The 18,474-nt window shown below is 36.9% G+C and overlaps 1 protein-coding gene across 2 annotated transcripts in view; it reads right to left on the reverse strand.

Annotated features, from left to right (window-relative positions):
* The window catches only part of DCBLD2 (discoidin, CUB and LCCL domain containing 2), an 88,655-nt gene that overhangs the window by 11,624 nt on the left and 58,557 nt on the right, over window positions 1-18,474 (reverse strand). For both annotated transcript variants that reach the window (XM_007468399.1, XM_007468398.1), the window contains exons 4-12: window positions 12,723-12,774; window positions 10,374-10,446; window positions 9,923-10,056; window positions 8,249-8,289; window positions 7,157-7,372; window positions 6,259-6,383; window positions 1,776-1,926; window positions 880-966; window positions 608-733 (exon numbers count right to left, since the gene is read on the reverse strand). In XM_007468399.1, the coding sequence (XP_007468461.1) occupies window positions 608-733; window positions 880-966; window positions 1,776-1,926; window positions 6,259-6,383; window positions 7,157-7,372; window positions 8,249-8,289; window positions 9,923-10,056; window positions 10,374-10,446; window positions 12,723-12,774 (1,005 nt within the window). The remainder of the gene's footprint in view (window positions 1-607; window positions 734-879; window positions 967-1,775; window positions 1,927-6,258; window positions 6,384-7,156; window positions 7,373-8,248; window positions 8,290-9,922; window positions 10,057-10,373; window positions 10,447-12,722; window positions 12,775-18,474) is intronic.

The raw sequence follows: 18,474 nt of genomic DNA on the forward strand, positions 1-18,474 counted from the left end.
AAAATAAAAAAACTACTGTTTTATATATGTTAACACCTTATATACTAATAATTAAAAGCAAAATTTGAAAGTAAATTGAAAAACATTATTTATAATCTGAAAAACTGTAAACATTTAAAAAACAGAGACCAAATTTTTAAAATAAATGTTAACAGAGTATCTTTTTTTAAAAAAAGTATTTATTTTCACCAAAACTTTTTTTTCCTTCTTCCCTTTTTCCTACCAAGTTCCCTATCCAGCAAATTAATGTATAATCAGAAAAAAAGTTTGTTTCCTGCTATAGTTTTAGTTATTTCTAGAAAAATTATCTTCCTAAGCCTGAGACTCCACATATTTAGCTATAGAGGGAAAAAAGTCATAAGAGGAAGCCTAGAATACAGCAGCCATCTCTAAATATTTAAAGAACCATTTTACATGGCACCAGATAATAGAACTTAGAGCAATGCAGCCAGCTTTTTCTATAAGGTAAGGAATCAATTTTTTGGCTATACTTAAACAGAGGGAAAAAATTCTGAGCATTTAAAAGCTGGAAATGTTTCTGAAAACTTAAGTTAAAAACAAAAAAACTCACTACTATGAACAGGTATTAATTTTTGGGTTTGCATACCTTTGGTTACATTTGGAGTTATGGTGGTATTTTTGATTTCAGGAGTGGCAGTTGTTTGCTCTGTGTGTGCAGGAAATTCATTGCTACTTCGAGGTTGTAGTGGTTGAGTAAATTTGGGGGCACGACCTTGAAAAAAGTTTTAAAAACCTTTTATTCTTTAATCTATACCAGCTTGATTAAAATAGTTACTTTATAATGCTTTTAATATGTTTATGGAAAATTATACCACAAATCCAGGGAACATCAAATTCTCACATTTAAAGTAGGCATACCTTTGGCTATTTTTGGAGGGGCTGTAGTGTTTTTGAGGTCACTGCTGCTCCGAGGAGGTGGAGGCTGAGTAAGTTTTGGAGGACGACCTTGAAAAATGGTTTAGAAAAGTTTATACATTTTGCTTATAAAAATCATAGTTAAATATAGTAATTTTAAATGTCTTTAACATTTCCCAGAGTACTTAATTCTGCACAGTAATTTTAAATCTCAGAGAGAAATACGTCAGAAGGATAAATATACTCTGCATGAAATGCACAAATATATTGGGATTTCTGAGTTTTTAAATAATTAAATTGTCCGAAAAGAATCTTCTTAGGAAGGAGAATACCAGGGAGTCAGATGATGTTGAATGATAAAGCTATAAAAATGTCATCACAGTATAATATACTACTCATTCAATTCATTTCATAAATACTTGTGGAGGGCCCACTATGTGTCAGGCACTATGGTAGTTTGGGGGGATACAACAGTAAACAAAGTATTAAAATATTATATAATTTTGAAGGAAGTCATTCCCATTTTTAATTTATTCAAAGTAAAAGGCACTTAGGCTAAGGTGACTTACAATCACCAGTGCTTATATGATACAAATATTCTACTACACGAGACCTGATTAAAAATTATTAAGGTTGAGACTACATTTGGAAAGCAATCTCATTGCATTATGTCATCAGTGACACCCTCTCTTTCTTCTTCCACTTGTAATTTTGGAAACCAGTTTGATATCTAATATGATATTTAACAGGGATAACTATTTCTTTTTAAAAATCCCTTTAAGAACATACTGTAGAGTATAAACACTTACATTATTATTAATTAATTTCTCGGAGAACAGCACAGTCATTTTTAATTAATCCAGTGAAAACCACATGCCTTAAACATACTGTTGCTTTACCTTTAGGAATAAACTGACATCCAAGCAGTTCCACTTTCATGGCAATTTTCTGCTGCCATTGGGTAGGATTCACTCTAATAAAACGTGCAATAATTGGTGGCAAAAAGTTATTACGCACATCCTGGTGATAATCTTTGTTTCCTTGAAATATCTTTAAAAAACAACAAAAATTGGTACTTTACATCAACAGAGGCCAGGGCTAAACTGCTCCACTGAAACATGTTTTTGGTTTTTGCTCTGGGCCTTAAATGCGTTCTGCAAAATGTGACATTAAGCATTAATTTCTAAGAAAATAATCATAATTTGGTAAAACTATTAAGAAGCTACACACTCTTCATAAAAATTTCATAGGAGGAAAATACTGAATATAGAAATGATTTTAAGATGACTTAAACATAACAAAAGTTCTAACTTGGCAATTTGGGAAGAAGGTTTCGATTGCAGTGCACAGTACCTTGTATTAATAAATTAGTAACTCTAGTCCTGTGGAATCACCAACTATTTAAATATATTAATTTTATTTTCAAAGTAAAGCATAATTGAACATTTGAGGTCTTAGAGGAAATGCTGTACTGTGCACTTTTCATAATTTTTCTCTCAATAAACAGACTGAAAGTGAACATACACTAACAAACACATAACAGATACATAGCTCTGCCTACTGGAGAAACTATATAAACACAGTTCCCATATCATACATTTTCATTTCCCGCTATTTGAACCAGAAAAGTGACGCTGCCCACTGCCTAATTTAATAATCATAACTAAATAGCCACAAATGCATCACATGAATAATCCTTAGGTAAAAATATAATTTCAGGTGACTATTTCATTCCCTCAACTATTTCAAGCAAATAATAATAGTATCTCACACTGGAACACTCTTAATTATTTACAAAGCATCTTCATATAATTAACTCGGATGTTCTTCATGACAAGCCTACAAAATAGGCAGAACCCAGAACACTGCGGTTTATACAATGTAAGTGGACTACATAGCCAGTCAGTTTACAGCAGTGATTTGAATCTGTGTCTTCTGACTTAACCATAGGGCTCCACTAAGCAAAAAAGAGCCCTCCTCATTTCTTCAGGCCAAATTACCTAGGCAGTTTCTAAAGACCATCAATAAACAGATGCCTGCCTAAAATCCAAGTGGTTTTTTGTCAGTTAATGTGAGAACAAGTAAATGTTTAACTCCTCAATCAAGTTTTTTCCGAATATTATAGCTATTTTCTTCCTGGCTGATTCAAATGGCATTCGACTATAAACTTCTAAGATGATTTAATATCCTTCATTTTTAAAGAGGTCTGAAGTTACAATAATCTCTGAACTAGTAAGCTTCCATTATTTCCTCAGATATTACTCTCAAGTAAAATGAAGGCAATTCTTTGCAGTCTATTATATTAGTGGAACAGGAACAATAACTAAACATCATCATCTTAGGACATAAAAACTATCCCTGAAATTTTACTCCATACTGCCATCTCATCTTCATAAAAAACTTAAAGGAAAAAGATTTCATAAAAACTAAGTAAAAAGGATTTACATTTAATGTACAAGCATTTATTATGACCCCCCGTGTAATGTGGAGGCTCACAAGGTGCCACGAGGGTGAAATGGAAATGGAAGTCAAAGTTTTCACCCTCAAGGAACTTACATTTTATTGGATATTACCAAACACAAAAATGGCATACTATTAAAAAGCAATATATTATGAAAACAACTTGTATATACATTCCCATTTTCTGAAAACAAAACCAAAAGCAGCCTGAATCTTTGTGTATGTGCTCATGCATGTGTGCGTGCTTAGAAAGGGTATGAAAATGAATACATCAATTACCCCTGAGTTGGGAGTAGATGAGAGAGCAGATGAACAAACATAAGTGAGGCAAAAAAGACTGTTATTTCATATAATTCAATGTAAGGACTTCCACTTCTACCTACGACAGACTACCAGGGACTGGATTTATCCTTCTGCCTTAAAGATCAGATAAAATATATGAAACAATGGTTTTCAGAGGCTGGTAACAGGCAGCATAGGGCAATACTCCCCAAGTGGAGGAAAACAAATGAGGTGAGCCCTTCTATTGCACCAGTATTGCCTGGAAAGAGCGTGGTGGTCTCCCTGAATTGAGGGAGAGCTCAGAGATGGAGAGGCTAAGGCAGCTAGAATATGCAGGGCAGAGTGTGGGAGAGACAAGAATTACACAGAGACTTCTAGGGTCTGTTGGGGTTTCCCCTTACACCTTTAACTAAACTATCTGCGGATGGAAAAAAAACCACTAGAAAGAAGCAGGAGAACAATTCTCAGGGCCATACAGGGCTGGGCCAGCTTATGTTGCCAACAGAGACTGGAGAAACCTCATATACATGGGACATTGGATTGAGTTCTTAGAACAGTATTGTCTCAGTACCGGGGAAAAATTAGAACTAAAACTGCTCAGGTGCTGCCTAACAAACCTAAAATGTAAGCTTTGAAAAGATCACATGATTTCCAAGGAACCTAACTGCATCCCAGAATAAAGCTCAAAAATATTTAAAGGAGCAATAATAAAAAAAAGAAATCGAACACCAAGCAATGTCTGGTAACCAATCAAAAATTACCAGGCATGTAAAATAGGACCCATATTATCTAACAATATATAAAGACCCAGATATGACATGTTAGTATATAGTACTAGTAGACAAGGGCATTAAAAGGGTTATTATATACTCCATATGTTTTAGAGGTAAAGAAAAGCATGAGCATGTTAAGGAGAGACACGGAAGAAATTTTAAAAGCCAAAAACTGAATATCTAGAAGTGAAAAATACAATGTTGGAGATAAAATACACCAGATAGGATTAATAGCAGATCAGACACTGAAGAGGAATAGATTAGTGAACTTAAAGATAAAACAATACAAATTTTCCAAACTGGAACATGGAAAGAAAAAGACTGGAAAAAAAATGAACAGAGCATCAATGAACTGATACATCTTCAAGATTCATAATCTTCACGTAGTTAGAATTGAGGAGGCAACATATTCAAGAAAAAAGGGCCTATAATTTTCCAAATCTGATAGAAATTATAACCCACAGATCCAAGAAGCTCAAAGAAATCCAAGCAGAAGAAACATGAAGACAACTACACAAAGGTACATCATAATCAAATTGCTTAAAATAAATTCTTGCTGAAAACAATGCAGACTAGAAAGCAATGGACCAGCATATTTAAAGTATTGAAAGAAAAAACTGTCAACCTAGTATTCTACACCCAGTGAAATTATCTTTCAAAAAGGAAGCCAAAAAAAGTTTTTCAGAAATATAATTCAGTGTTGTTAGATGTTTTAATAATATAAGCATGGATAATACTTATAATTTCAAAAAATTATATTCTACAAGTAATACAAATATTATTGTACAAATAAATATGTATGTGCTAATAGTAAAAAGTAAGTTTGGGGGCATTAGGCAGAAGTAAGTTAGATTCAGAGACAATATTTTTATCTGCTTCAAGGGGTGGAGGCTCACCAAAGATTGAAGTTCATGTGATATCAAGCAGAAGAGAGGAAAGAAGGCCTTGAGTAACAGCTGAAGAGTTTAGATCCATATGAAAGATTAAAGGGAATCCCTGGAGTTTTTTGAACAGAGATGAGAAAAGTGGCAAGTGAAAATATATTAGCATATCAAGTATATGAAAGAGAACTGAGAGTATCATAAAATTGAAACAAAACTCACAGGGAGGTTTCATTGAAAAAAATGTGCTCATAATTTCAATTCTAGATGAGAGGCATCCACCTTCCTTGGGGACATGGACCCCTTGTGGTGGGTGGATCAAGGTCCAGGAGCCCAGGTGAAAGTAACAAACCTCTAGTTGATAGCCACCTCTACCTACTTTCTCTCTACCCCTAAGCATTGTCATTTTTTGCTAACTAGAACAACAGTTCATTATTACCACAGAAGTTAAGGAAATTCTTCAGGTGGAAAAAAAGTTGTTTTCTACGACAAAAGTTGGTGAGGTGATCTTGACATGACCTTTCTATAATATCCTACAATTTAATGCCCTTCTACCTTTAGCTCTTTTGTCCCCACCCCTGGTGGCCTAGAGTAGAAATCTAGGAACAAGTTAGGCTCTCCATCATTCTGTGGATTGATAAGAAAAGCTTTTTAAGGACAAGAAATTAAAGTTCCTTTTTATTATTTCTTAATGAATTATTTAAACAAGTGAATTAAAATGTACTGGAAAAAAAAAATCAGGCAAGTACTTACCCTTACAATCATCAAAAGGGACCTAGAAGCACTGAGAATTTCCTAACCACAGGTAGAAGGGTTAAGGCCAATAACTAACACTACCTAAAATAACCAGAAGAGGGCAGAGTAAGACCAAATGATATTTAATTTTTATATCACACAGGAAGAGCTTCTGTGGCGTTTGGCAAAGGCCACCTACCCCCATCCCCCCTTTTTAATGTTCTTTAAAAATACTCTGGTAATCATTTTACCTTATCCTGCTCCACACCAGGCTCTCTGTACACAGTCCATCTCTGCCCATCATCACTGTACAGAATTCTGTAGGCTGACACATAGTAATTGTGCTCCACCATGGTGGAGCCGGTGGTTACAATGCCTGGGAATGGAGAGGTCCTTTTGTTAGTGCTCATGGTCTGATCTTTGAAGTTTGTTCATCACTGAAGTATTAACACCTAAAATGTACTGTTGAAACATTTTTGTCTCTGGCACATTACCATATCTAAGTGCACGTTTTCATTCTAATGGTAACTAAATCCTTGGCTTTGCTCCCTTGTAGAGACAAGAAGAATGATGGGCACACGTAAGGAAAGGACTATTGTATTTTGGCAGCTTGTGTTCACGACACTGCAAAATACAGTTCACCTACTGAGAAGGAATGACTTCCTGGGAATGAATAGATTAAAGAAGATTACTGGTATTATTTTTAGAACCAAAGCAAAATAAATCTTTAACAAAATTATCTAAACCAATCCTAACCAATTATTCTGACCATTTGTTAAGTTGCTCTAAATAATTAAATTTATACTTGGCACATATGGAATATTATTTGTAGCACTTAAAATGGACTCCTTGAACACAAATTTCTCTTCGTGACTATAGGAGATGGTTATTTCAGATGTCGCAAGATCCCTTTACTGAAACAAGAATCTCTTTACAATGAAAAGAAACGCTAGTAAGAATCAAATACCAACTCCTTTCCTTTGCCATGCTTTATAAAACCAACTTCGGTCATATTAACACCAGTACACTAAACTTAAAACCATATAATTAAATCTGCAGTGACCTAATTTTCTATGAAATTCTTAGATGTCACCAGGTTTCCAAATGAAATTAGTATTATAAATCATCTAGAAAATTGTGTCTCTTAACCTGTGATCTTCTTTTCCTTATTCAGATCTATTTGCAACCACTGATACTCATCAGTGGCAAAAGCGGCCCAAGGAGGTCCAGGTTTTTTCAGCCTGGCCTTTTCGGGTTTCCAGCTGTTCTCTTGCCCTGTGTGGTCCGTCCACTCCAGCACAGATGATGCCGTTATTTGAGCATCGGCGATCACGCCAGATTCCATGCCCAGTGTTCCATAACAACCTGAAACAAAGAAGAAAGTAATTTGGTTTCCAGATATAAACTCAAAAATCTCTAAACACTTGCTCATTGGAAACTCTAATTGTTCCTTTAATTAACATACACTATGCTGACAATATACTGTACTAGAGGGTTTCAAAAGTATGCAAATGTTTCTTGGGTCTATGTCTTCGAGTCTCATCAGAGAACGTACAGACGTATTTATTCACAGCAGTAATCACCAGCTGAATGGCAACACATTACCCTCTCCCTGGGATACTCTCCCCAGAGGGCAACTTGCTCCCTTACCTCCTCCAGGTGTTTGCTCAGATGTCACATTCTCCATGAGGCCTGCCCCAACCCACATTAAACTTCGAACCTGTCCCTTCTGAACTGCCTGTCCTCTTTCCTTGCCTTATTTTCTACATCTTTTATAATATTGTAAACAGGACGTTATAAACATTCATTTACTTATCCGCTGTTTATTGTCAATCTCTCACTTCCAGAATGTAAGCTCCAGGAAAGCACAATTTTGTTTATTCTGCTCACTTTTGTTTCACTAGCACCAGAACAGTGCCTGACAAATGAAAAAAGGCACTCAATATTTTCTGTTGATTGAGTTAATTACTTCAGACATATTCAAAATTCCCTTTTTCTAAGGTAACTTCCATGCTTACATGATCATTTCCCTATTAATCTAAAACCTCCAGTTTATTCCATTCATTAAATTATTAAGCACGTATTTTACCTCATAGAGTTATTCGTGATAACTAAATGAGAAAGTGCAAAAAAACCCCAAAACCCAACTTAACAATTGGCAAAGTACCTGATGTACAGTGTTCAAAAAATACTGGCTATTATACAAATTATGATAAGTTATAAAGTCCATGAGAGGCTTACCACTTGTCTTAAATGTAAAAAGACTTGTAGATAAGTGTCCCCTGAAAGAGAGAAAGACTTTTTTGGTGACACTCATATAACCACATGATTTCCTCATATTTGTCTTAGCAAAGCTTTCTTCTGTTTTTATTTCACTAAGCACCGTCTATGGCTATCTATTAGACAGCATAATCAATTTTCTCTACAAGTGATTATGCAAGTGCATCCATGCAACCTTCAATATGTACTTATTTTATTTCTTTTTCATGAAATAAATTGATTCCTAAAGTGTTACTGTGGCAATTGCTTTTTGGGAATATATAATGAAAAGTGTAATTCTCATAGAAAGAGGCTCAAGCTTCCTGGGGCAAACAGAAGAAAAGCTGGCTACTACTAAGAGAGACTGCATTTGTTACAGGAAATCAATGTATCTAAGAAAAAGTTTCAGTGTTACAATGTAGCACTGCATTTGAATTTCAAAGTAACCGGCAGAATAGGTGCTTGGGGAGAGTGGAGGGGTGGGATTATTAGTTATTAGTTCACCATATGGCAGGTCAAAGGGCCCTAAGGAACTTGGAGGGATAAAATCATCAAAATCATCAGTGTATGCTCCTGCCTTTAGCACAACGCTCAAACCATCACAAATGGATGCAACCTGTCCATTTTTTTAAATATGAAAGAGAGAACACATGAAAAAAATTCTTTCTAAAGGTATAACAGTGGAAAGGAATGAAACAATCTGCATAAAATCATCCAGAAAAAACCAGAGGAAGGAAAGGTAGCTGACTCTAGGGCAGGGATGAGCAAATGACAGCCCATGCATGGCCTGTTTTGTATGGCCAGAAAGCTTAGAACAGTTTTTACATAGTTAAAAAGTTGTAAATAAAACAAAAAAGAATGAGTGACAGACATGTGGCCCATAAAGTCTGAAATATTTGTTAGCGGGCTCTCTACAGAAAAAGTTTGCTGCCTCCTGCTTTATACTGTCTTGAGTATGGATCACACTCTTGGCCTTCTGAATGAAACCGGCCTAGGACCTGAAGAGAAGCTGGCTTCAATTACGCTTATTGTCTGCAGGACCGAGCATGTCTAAGATACAAGATTTACAAACAGATCACTCATACTATGTTTCTATTCAATGTTTCAATTTCTCCTGCTTTTGATGCCTAGTCTATGTTTTGTAATACAGTAGATCATAAATACCATGAAAATACATTCTTAAAATATTCTCTTGGGATGAGAGGGATTCATAATACTATCTCTGATTTATGTCAAAATTTGATTTATATTCAAAGCGTTTCAATTATCCTAATCCATCATGGGCCACACAGGCTATAAGGAACAGAGTAGTTAGTTATGCCTTCTGATCTTTAAAATGAAGTAAGGATTTGGCAATATACTTCTAGACTCACTCTGGGCTCTTTCAACACTTAGAAAAGAAGAAACAAATCACTCTTCCAAATGACTACCAACCTTTCTGACAGAGAACAAGCCAAGATAGCAAGACCTTGCCTGCACTCGTCAATACACTCAGATATCGAGCACACAAAGGTTATTTCGTGAACACCATCAACGTCTGTCCTTATCACACAAAGGTTATTTCATGAACACCATTAACAGTGATACTGCTCAGGTCTAACTCATCCCTATCCCACCCCATGCAACACGCTTATTATAAACAGCATATATACTTACACCACAGACGTTACGTTGTTAGCCAAAGAACTTTCATAGTACGGGATGCCTTTACTAATTACGACACTAATCCGGCCACCCAAAATGTTTGACACTACGCCTGCATGCACACCAGCCATGCACAATGGTGAGGACTTCAGGGAGGAAAGATGAAAGATTAGTTTTAAATTTTCTTTTGATAATTCATAAACAGGACACTTATACTTCTTCCTCTAGAAATTAATTGATCTGGGCAGTTTTCTTAATAAACATGGGATAGATTATTGATAATACAACACAGAACAGGTTTTTAGCAGAAGAAAAACAAAATGTTACATATTACTAAAAAGAAGTAATTCCTAGAAAATAAAAATCAAGATAAAGATATACAATAGATTACATATCTATCTATGAAGGAGTTTAAAAAATGAAGTTTTATCATCACTTTAACATAAGTCTATATCCAACTTACATCTCTATATCCATGAGGGATTGTTCCAGATATCTCAGCAAAAGGAAGCAGACAACCAGCTGGGCAGTATTTGCTGTGAAATAAAAACAAGTTAAAGGGTATATAGTTCTGTACTTTCTGGGGAAAAAGACGAAAAAATTTCACTTACCCAGTTTTCAGTTCAATGTAAATACCATAATCTCACCACTCTGAGAGAACCACCACTTCTAAAAAGCCCTTAAAATTTTCTTCCAACCATTTACACGTCTTCACATACATATATACAAAAATTATTTCATATTCTACATACTGCTTTATTTTGCTTCATAATGAATGGCAGACATATTTCTACTGTAAGAGCTATTCATAATATTTAATAGCTACATTTGACTTTGTGGATGAGCCTCAATTTATTTCACCAACTCTCTACTGATCAAATTTAAGTCGATTTAAAAAAAATGTTTGGCATTCATTTATTTACTCACTCACTCATCCACCTACCCACTTATTAACACATTTACATGAATGTCTATTACATTGTCTGTTAAGTGCTGGGCTGTGCTAGGTACCGGGTTTACAAAGGTCAACCAAGCAAATATGGTGCCATCCTCACTGGGTTTACATTCCCGTGGTGGGAGAATACATTAAATGGATACTTTAGATTAATTAGATTATGATTAATTAGATTAGATTATGATTATGCTATAAAGAAAAGGCACTCTATGAAATAACCCGGAGGAATCTAACTTAATAAAAGTAATACAAACATTCAGCAAACTTACTATGTCCCAGGCAACATTCTATGTACACTTCAAGTCATCCACATAAGAACCCTATTATTATCCTCATTTTACAGATGAGGAAACTGATGAGCTGTGTGCCCAGGTCACACAGTTGTGTCGTGGTAGACGGGCTCCAGAGTTTGTGTTCATATGCAGGGCTCTGCACTGCCTCGGTCAGTGGATGGGGCTCTGAGGAAGGGAAGCCTCAGCGGAGAACCACCAGCTGTCATTGGAACAGTGCAGGGATGTGCACCGCAACCAGAAGGAAAAGCATGTCTCTGAGGTGGGATGGCCTGTGCGTGTCTGGAACCGAGGACAACCAGTGCAGGTAGAGTGCAGTGAGAAAGGTAAGGTTAGTCTGAGAGAAGCTTGGAACGGGGGACAGAGATCAGATCATGCAGAAGCCAGGGGGGCTGTGGTGAGGAGTCTTGGAGTATATTTCTAAGTAAAAAGAGGAAGTCAACAAAGGATTTTGATGGTCTATACATATCATCTGATTTTTATTTTTTAAAAAAGTTATTCTGGCTCCTGGAAAGAAAAGAGACTGTAAGGACCATGAGTGGAGGATAAGACACTGTTAGGCAGTCCTGGCGAGAAAGGACGGCAGCTTGCATGTGGGTGATGATGACGGAGCTGGAGAGTGGAGGGTCCAAGACAGCTGATCCTCTGGCAGGGCTGTGTGACATACACCGATGCCAGGGTTACCTCTGCTGGCCACAACCCCCGACGAGGGCTGAAGAGCCCCACCAGCCCACAGAGAGAGAACCATTCCTGAAGACAAAATGAAGGTTCTTTGGGGAGCAGTAGCAAGTTGGGGGAGGTGAGTGAGATGGGTCTTCAAAGATGAGAATGAATTTGCTAAACAGAGAAGAATAAAGTGATTCCAGACAAAAGTTCTGAGAGCTCAGAGCAGTATAAATAATCCAGGGACGTTTCAACAGGAGTACGTTAACGTGAGACTAGAAAAATGGCCCAAAGACTACTTGTGAAGGACCCTGAAAACCAGGCTAATGAATAGGGATGGCATTTTGTCATAATAAGTAGCTCCTGAAGATTTCAAAGCAGGGGAGTGATCGAATACAGATTTTAGAAAATAACTTGGCAGAATGTGAGTAGCAGAAAAAAGCCAGCAAAGGTTAGAAAAGGGAAACCAATTACAAGTTAATCCCAGTCCAAGCAAGAGACAAAGGTGTAAAGCAGGGAAATGGTAGCATTAATAAAAATGCCACCTGGATAAGAACAGTGAGGATTTCTCTAACAGCCTAAACCATCCTGTTACTTCTTTTTGAGCAAAGATAAATGGATCTTCTACCTTTATTAGGAGTTTTGCCAGATTTTGAAGAGTGACTAGTCCTACTTTTAAAGTATATCCAAATTACACTTCCATTGTGGAGGAGATTCGAATGCTCAAAGTTAAGGCAAAATTTAAACATGGCAACTCAGTGGTTTTACATAAGCTCTGGTTTACTGATGTCTCAGAACAATGACTATGAGTCACACCATGTACATTAATCTTAAGTACATAAGATGAGGATGAAGCAGATGAAGAGTAACATTTAAGAAAAAAAAGTCACAAATATGGTCATACCTGAACTCAGGTTCCAAAAAACTGGATGCAGTGTCTAAACAAGTAATTAGATCTAGAAAAATAAAAATAAAAAACGGATTCAATCATAATAGATTTATTCTTGCTGAAACACCAACTGTTTCCAAACCCAAATCATATTGTTCTAAATTTCAAAATCTTAACAGCTATCAAGGTAGTACTTTAACTTTTTATAAGGTTTTGGTAATCACAATTTCTTTGATTTTAAGTATCTGGACTTCTGGGGCTATGTCTGCCCAATATTGAATACACCACATCGCCTCATAGAATCACGTATCATACACATGGACGGCACACAGATAAGTATAATTTATAGCCCTGAAGTGCTTCTATAAAATATATTGACAGCTTCTGAAGCAAATATTTCTTGTTACTACATGACTAAAAATGATCCTTTGCTGGTTACGCATGAGGAAAACAATAACAAATGAAAGGTGAGTTAATTCTGTGGCTCTAACTAACTGCAACTCAAAATCTGGTCCAGGAGTAGGACCAGCAGCGGCAGTATCTTCTGGGAAGTTACTAGAAATTCAAAAGTTTGAACACCATCTAGACCTACAGCATCTCTTGGCAGTGGGGCCCAGAAAGCTATTTTAACAAGTCCTCCAGGTAATTCTAAAGCACACTCTGCATAAGACAGAACTTTAAAGTTTTAACATTTCCTATCTCAAAACAAATCTGTGTAAGAGCTAACCTTGTCTAGTTAAGACCTAGGTCACAGGCTTGTGTAAAAAGGTGACTTCTGGTTCAAACATTTCAGTGGTTTCTTTTTGCTCTTAGGACAAAGGGCAAAGTCTTCAACACAGCCCACAAGGTCCGACCTCAGTCTGGTTTTGCCCGTCTTGGCCTCTTGTCATACTAGCTTTCTTCCTCTTCCTTTGTGCTCTCGGCCAGGAAGGCGCTTCCACTATCCCTTCACCTGGCTCACTCCTCTCTAGATCTCAGCTTAGCTGTCACATCCCCTCAGAAGCTGTTCCTGATCTTCGCAAGTCAAACTGTGCTAGCACACAGTAGGCACTTAGGGCTTTTTGGTTTAACGAATGGATGACTATTAGATGTTCTCATAGTACCATGTGTCACATAAGAGTGATCTGTTGCAATTATTTTAGTGTTGATAAGCAACATCATTTTATGATGCCTAGCCCATGGGTAGTGACTGCAGCTGTCAGTCTTCACCTTTGTATCGCCAGCAGCAATCACAGCATATGGCATAACAGGAGGCTTTCTATCAACATTTATTGAATAAGTGGATGAATAAAAGCTTCTGATGGTTAGCATGTTTGGCTAAGTCCAATCATGGACTAACCTGTAGGGGGAAAACCTGGAAGAAGGTCCTAAGCCAATCACAAAGGTGAGTGATTTCACCTATAAATGCTAGCCAGACACTGTGCCAAGGGTTCCCAATACACTAACAGAGATAACACCTCGCATTCTTCCCAGCACACTGAAGGTGTACAAATATTTGTTAAATCAATGGCAAGCACAGAATTGATTATTTTATTTTACAATTCTGAAGAAAAATTATGTGTTTATTATCCAACTGGTATGTGTCTTGAAAGAACTAGAGCATAATAACTGTTAAACTAATAGGAAAGTGGTATTTTGAGAGAGATTACATGGATGAATATCTACATAGTACACGTACTTGAATGATGATTAAGTTAAATCTGTATTTTAGGAGTTTAAGAGGATACATGCTTGGATAGAGGTTCACTATCACCTGGTTAACTGACTAGGAAAAGCAGACAAACTGAATTACCTGTATATTCTATAGATATTCCTGGCAATCTTTACACAGCATCAATAAGAACTGATTTTCCACTTTCCTGTTCCACCAAAAGAGTTTCCAACTTCTAAGATTAGAAACTGAACTTCTAAGATTAATAGCCTGGGATGAAAAGGTACCTGTGTGGTCCAACATGGCATTCAAGCCATAAGAAGACTGCCAGCTGGCCCTATTACCTTCAGGCTACATGCCAGAATCTCCTAGACAACTATGGATATACTTGATTAGAACAGGGCTTTATTATAATAAAGCCCATGCAGTGCTGAAACTCCAGATTTTGCACAAATGTATGCAACTCACTTGACCTTGCTCTCAAATTCCATGGGGGCTCAAAACAGCTCCCTAAGAGGAAAATATGAATTCAAAATGGGAAGCTATAAGGAGAGCCAAGAAGACAAAAGAAAAAGAAAGTCACGATTAGAGATTTTGACCTTTACAACTCCATGAAGGCAAAGAAAGCACCAATTAAGCAGGGAATTGAGAAACTTTAAAATGTGTCTTTCTAGACAGCTTCTCCCAAGTAAACAGCCTTCCAGAAAATCACTATTACTATAAGGCGCCCAGTTAACAAGAACACAGCCTAGGCAAGACGAATGCAACTCAAAGGGAACCATCTGACTCAAACTTCTCACAGCAATGTATAAGTTATCATAATGAATGGAATAGAACTGAGAGTCCAGAAATAAATCCTCAAATTTACAGTCATTGATTTCAACAAGGGTGCCAAGACAATTTAATGGGGATAAAAATAGTCTTTTTAACAAATGATGCTGGGACAACTGGATATCCACATGCAAAAGAAAGAAACCGAACCCCTACCTCAGATCATATATAAAAGTTAACTCAGGGCTTCCCTGGTGGCGCAGTGGTTGAGAGTCCACCTGCCGATGCAGGGGACACGGGTTCGTGCCCCGGTCTGGGAAGATCCCACATGCCACGAAGCGGCTGGGCCCGTGAGCCATGGCCACTGAGCCTGCGCTCCGCAACGGGAGAGGTCACAACAGTGAGAGGCCCACGTACCGCAAAAACAGCAAAGAAACAAACAAACAAACAAACAAACAAAGTTAACTCAAGGTGAATCTAAATTCAAGAGCTAAAACTATAAAACAGAAGAAAATATAGGTATAAATCTTGACTTTGGATTAAGCAATAGTTTCTTAGATATGACACCAAAAGCATAAGCAAATACATAAAAACACATAAACTGATTTCATCAAAATTTGAAAATTGCCGTGCTTCAAAGAATGCTATCATGAAAGAGAAAGATAAGCCAAAGAATGACAGAAAATATTTGCAAAGCATATATCTGATAAGGATCTAGTATTCAGAATACATAAGGAATTATTACAACTAGACATTAAAAAGACAACCCAATTTTTAAAAAAAATATTTATTTATTTATTTGGCTGTGCCAAATCTTTAGTTGTAGCATGTGGGATCTAGTCCCTGACCAGGTCGAACCCAGGCCCCCTGCATTGGGAGCTCAGAGTCTTAACCACTGCCAGGGAAGTCCCTAACCCAATTTTAAAAGGAGCAAAGGCTCTGAATAGACAGTTCTCCAATGAAGATATACAAATGGCTAATAAGCACATGAAAAGATACTCAACATGATTAAGTATCAGGGAAATAATAATAAAAATTACAGTGAGATACCACTTTATACCCACTAGGATGACTAGAATCAAAAAAACAGGTAACAAGTGTTGGCAAGGATGTGGAGAAACTGGAACCCTCATATATTGCTAGTGGAATTGTGAAATGGTGCAACTGCTTTGGAAAAATGGTCTGTCAGTGCCTTAAAAGGGTAAATACAGAGGTACCATATGACCCAGCAATTCCACTACCAGGTATATACCCATGAAAATTTAAAACATGTGTCCATACAACACGTGTACACAAATGTTCATCAACTTATGAATGGGTAAACAAAATGTGAAAGAAGTGGTATATTCATAAAATGAAATATTACCTGGCCATAAAAAGTAAGTGCTCATACATGCTACAACATGGATCTACTTCGAAAACATGCTAAGTGAAAGAAGCCAGTCACAAAATAGCACATATTACATGATTTCATTTATATGAAATATCCAGAATAGGCAAATCTAGAGAGATGAAAGTAGATTAGTGGTAACCTAGGACTGGAGGCGGTTAAAGATTAGCGAATGGGTAGTGATTATTACTTGATTATTACTGACTACAGGGTTTCTTTTGTGGTGATGAAAACAGTCTAAAATTGACTGTGGTGATGACTACACAACCCTGAATAGACTGAAAATCAATGAACTGCATATTTTAAGTAGATGAATTGTATGGTATGCGAATTATCTCAATAAAACTATTATTAAAATCTTAAAAACAAGAAAGAAAAAGAAGCTATCATAGAAGTAGTAATAATTTCCTTTCATATACAGCACATTTGCATTGATGGATGAAATAAGCTTAGTAAAAGACAGAGCCAGGACTGGCAGTTTGTTTATTTATTCATTTGTTCATGCATTCAATAGTTTTTAATAAGTATGCATTATGATTAGGTGTTCTTCTAGGTGCTATAGATGGAGCAAAGAACAATCAGACAAAAATCCCTGCATATATGAAGTGTACCTCCTGTGGGGGTAAGAAAAAATAGACAATGTAAATAAGAAAAATATATAGTGTATTAGTCGGTAATAAATACACTAGAAAAATAAAGGAAGGAAGTTAGGGAAAGTTAAGGGGTTGCAATTTTAAAGAGTGGTCCGGGTAGGCCTTACTGAGAAGGAAGCATTTAAATAAAACTCTAAAATAGGTGAGGGAGTGAGGTATCAGGTATGTGGATAACGGAGAACAGTCAAAGGGAATCACAAAGGCCCTCAGGAGGAAGTGTGCCCAGCATTGTTGAGGCCAGAGTGAACAAGCGGAAGACAAGTAAGAGATGAAGCCAAACGAATCACGAGAAGCCATATCCTAATGGTGTCCTGGAGGTAAGGACACTGGGCAGAATGAGATGGGACCTTCGATTTAATAGGATCACACTGATCACTGGGTTGAGAGTACACTGAAGGGGAGAAAGGGCAGAAACAAAGGTCAGGGAGGAATCTCTTGCCATAACTGAGGTGAAAGTTGATGGTAACGTGAACTAGTGTAGCAGTAGAGGTCAAGAGATGTAGTCAAATTCTGATATACGTACATATATATTCAGAGAGGTGGTGATGGATGTGAAGTTTGAGACAAAGAGTCAAAAATAACTTGAAGGTTTCTGACCTGCGCTAATTAAAAGTATGCATTCCACGTAAAGTGCTTAGGGCAGTGATTATAATAATAGGTACTGATAAAGTACTCATTGTCAGCTCAATTATCAAGCTGGATCCACTTTAACACAATATTAGCACACAATACTAGAAAATCAGTGATGTATGTTCACAGTGAAGAGCAGTATATAATTCACTCAGTTCTCAACTAAGAGCTTCTGGATGGGAATTTTTTTTTTTTTTGGTAATTTTACTCCAATATTTAACACATACAAAAGAATACTTATAACATATACATTACTACACGAAACACCAAATATACTGTGAACTTCATTTGGGTGCTCTGGACAACAGGGAATGGCAGCAGTAGTAAGCAGAACGCCCTCAGGGATTCTGCTGAAGCTCACAGCACTCTATTCCCTCATCTCCCCCGCGCGGCCCAAAGAAGAGGTGGCATCTACAGTGCACATTCTACACTAGTTTTAGCAGCAGAGTCTAACCCAAAGTGAGTGTGATCATAATCCCTATAAAAAGAGCTGCTCTAACATTTGCCTTCCTTAACCTCAGAAGGCTTTAAAGAGGAGGCAGGCCTCCGTGGGGTTTTGAAGGCAGGATTATGTGACCATGAGGAAGAGCACAAGAAAAATACGAAAGCAAAGATGAGCCAATAATCAACAACAGGATGACAGATTTCAGGGTTTTCTTTTCTTTTCTTTTC

Source organism: Lipotes vexillifer, unplaced genomic scaffold (assembly GCF_000442215.2).
Source record: "Lipotes vexillifer unplaced genomic scaffold, Lipotes_vexillifer_v1.1 scaffold482, whole genome shotgun sequence".
Classification (NCBI taxonomy): Eukaryota; Metazoa; Chordata; class Mammalia; order Artiodactyla; family Lipotidae; genus Lipotes; species Lipotes vexillifer.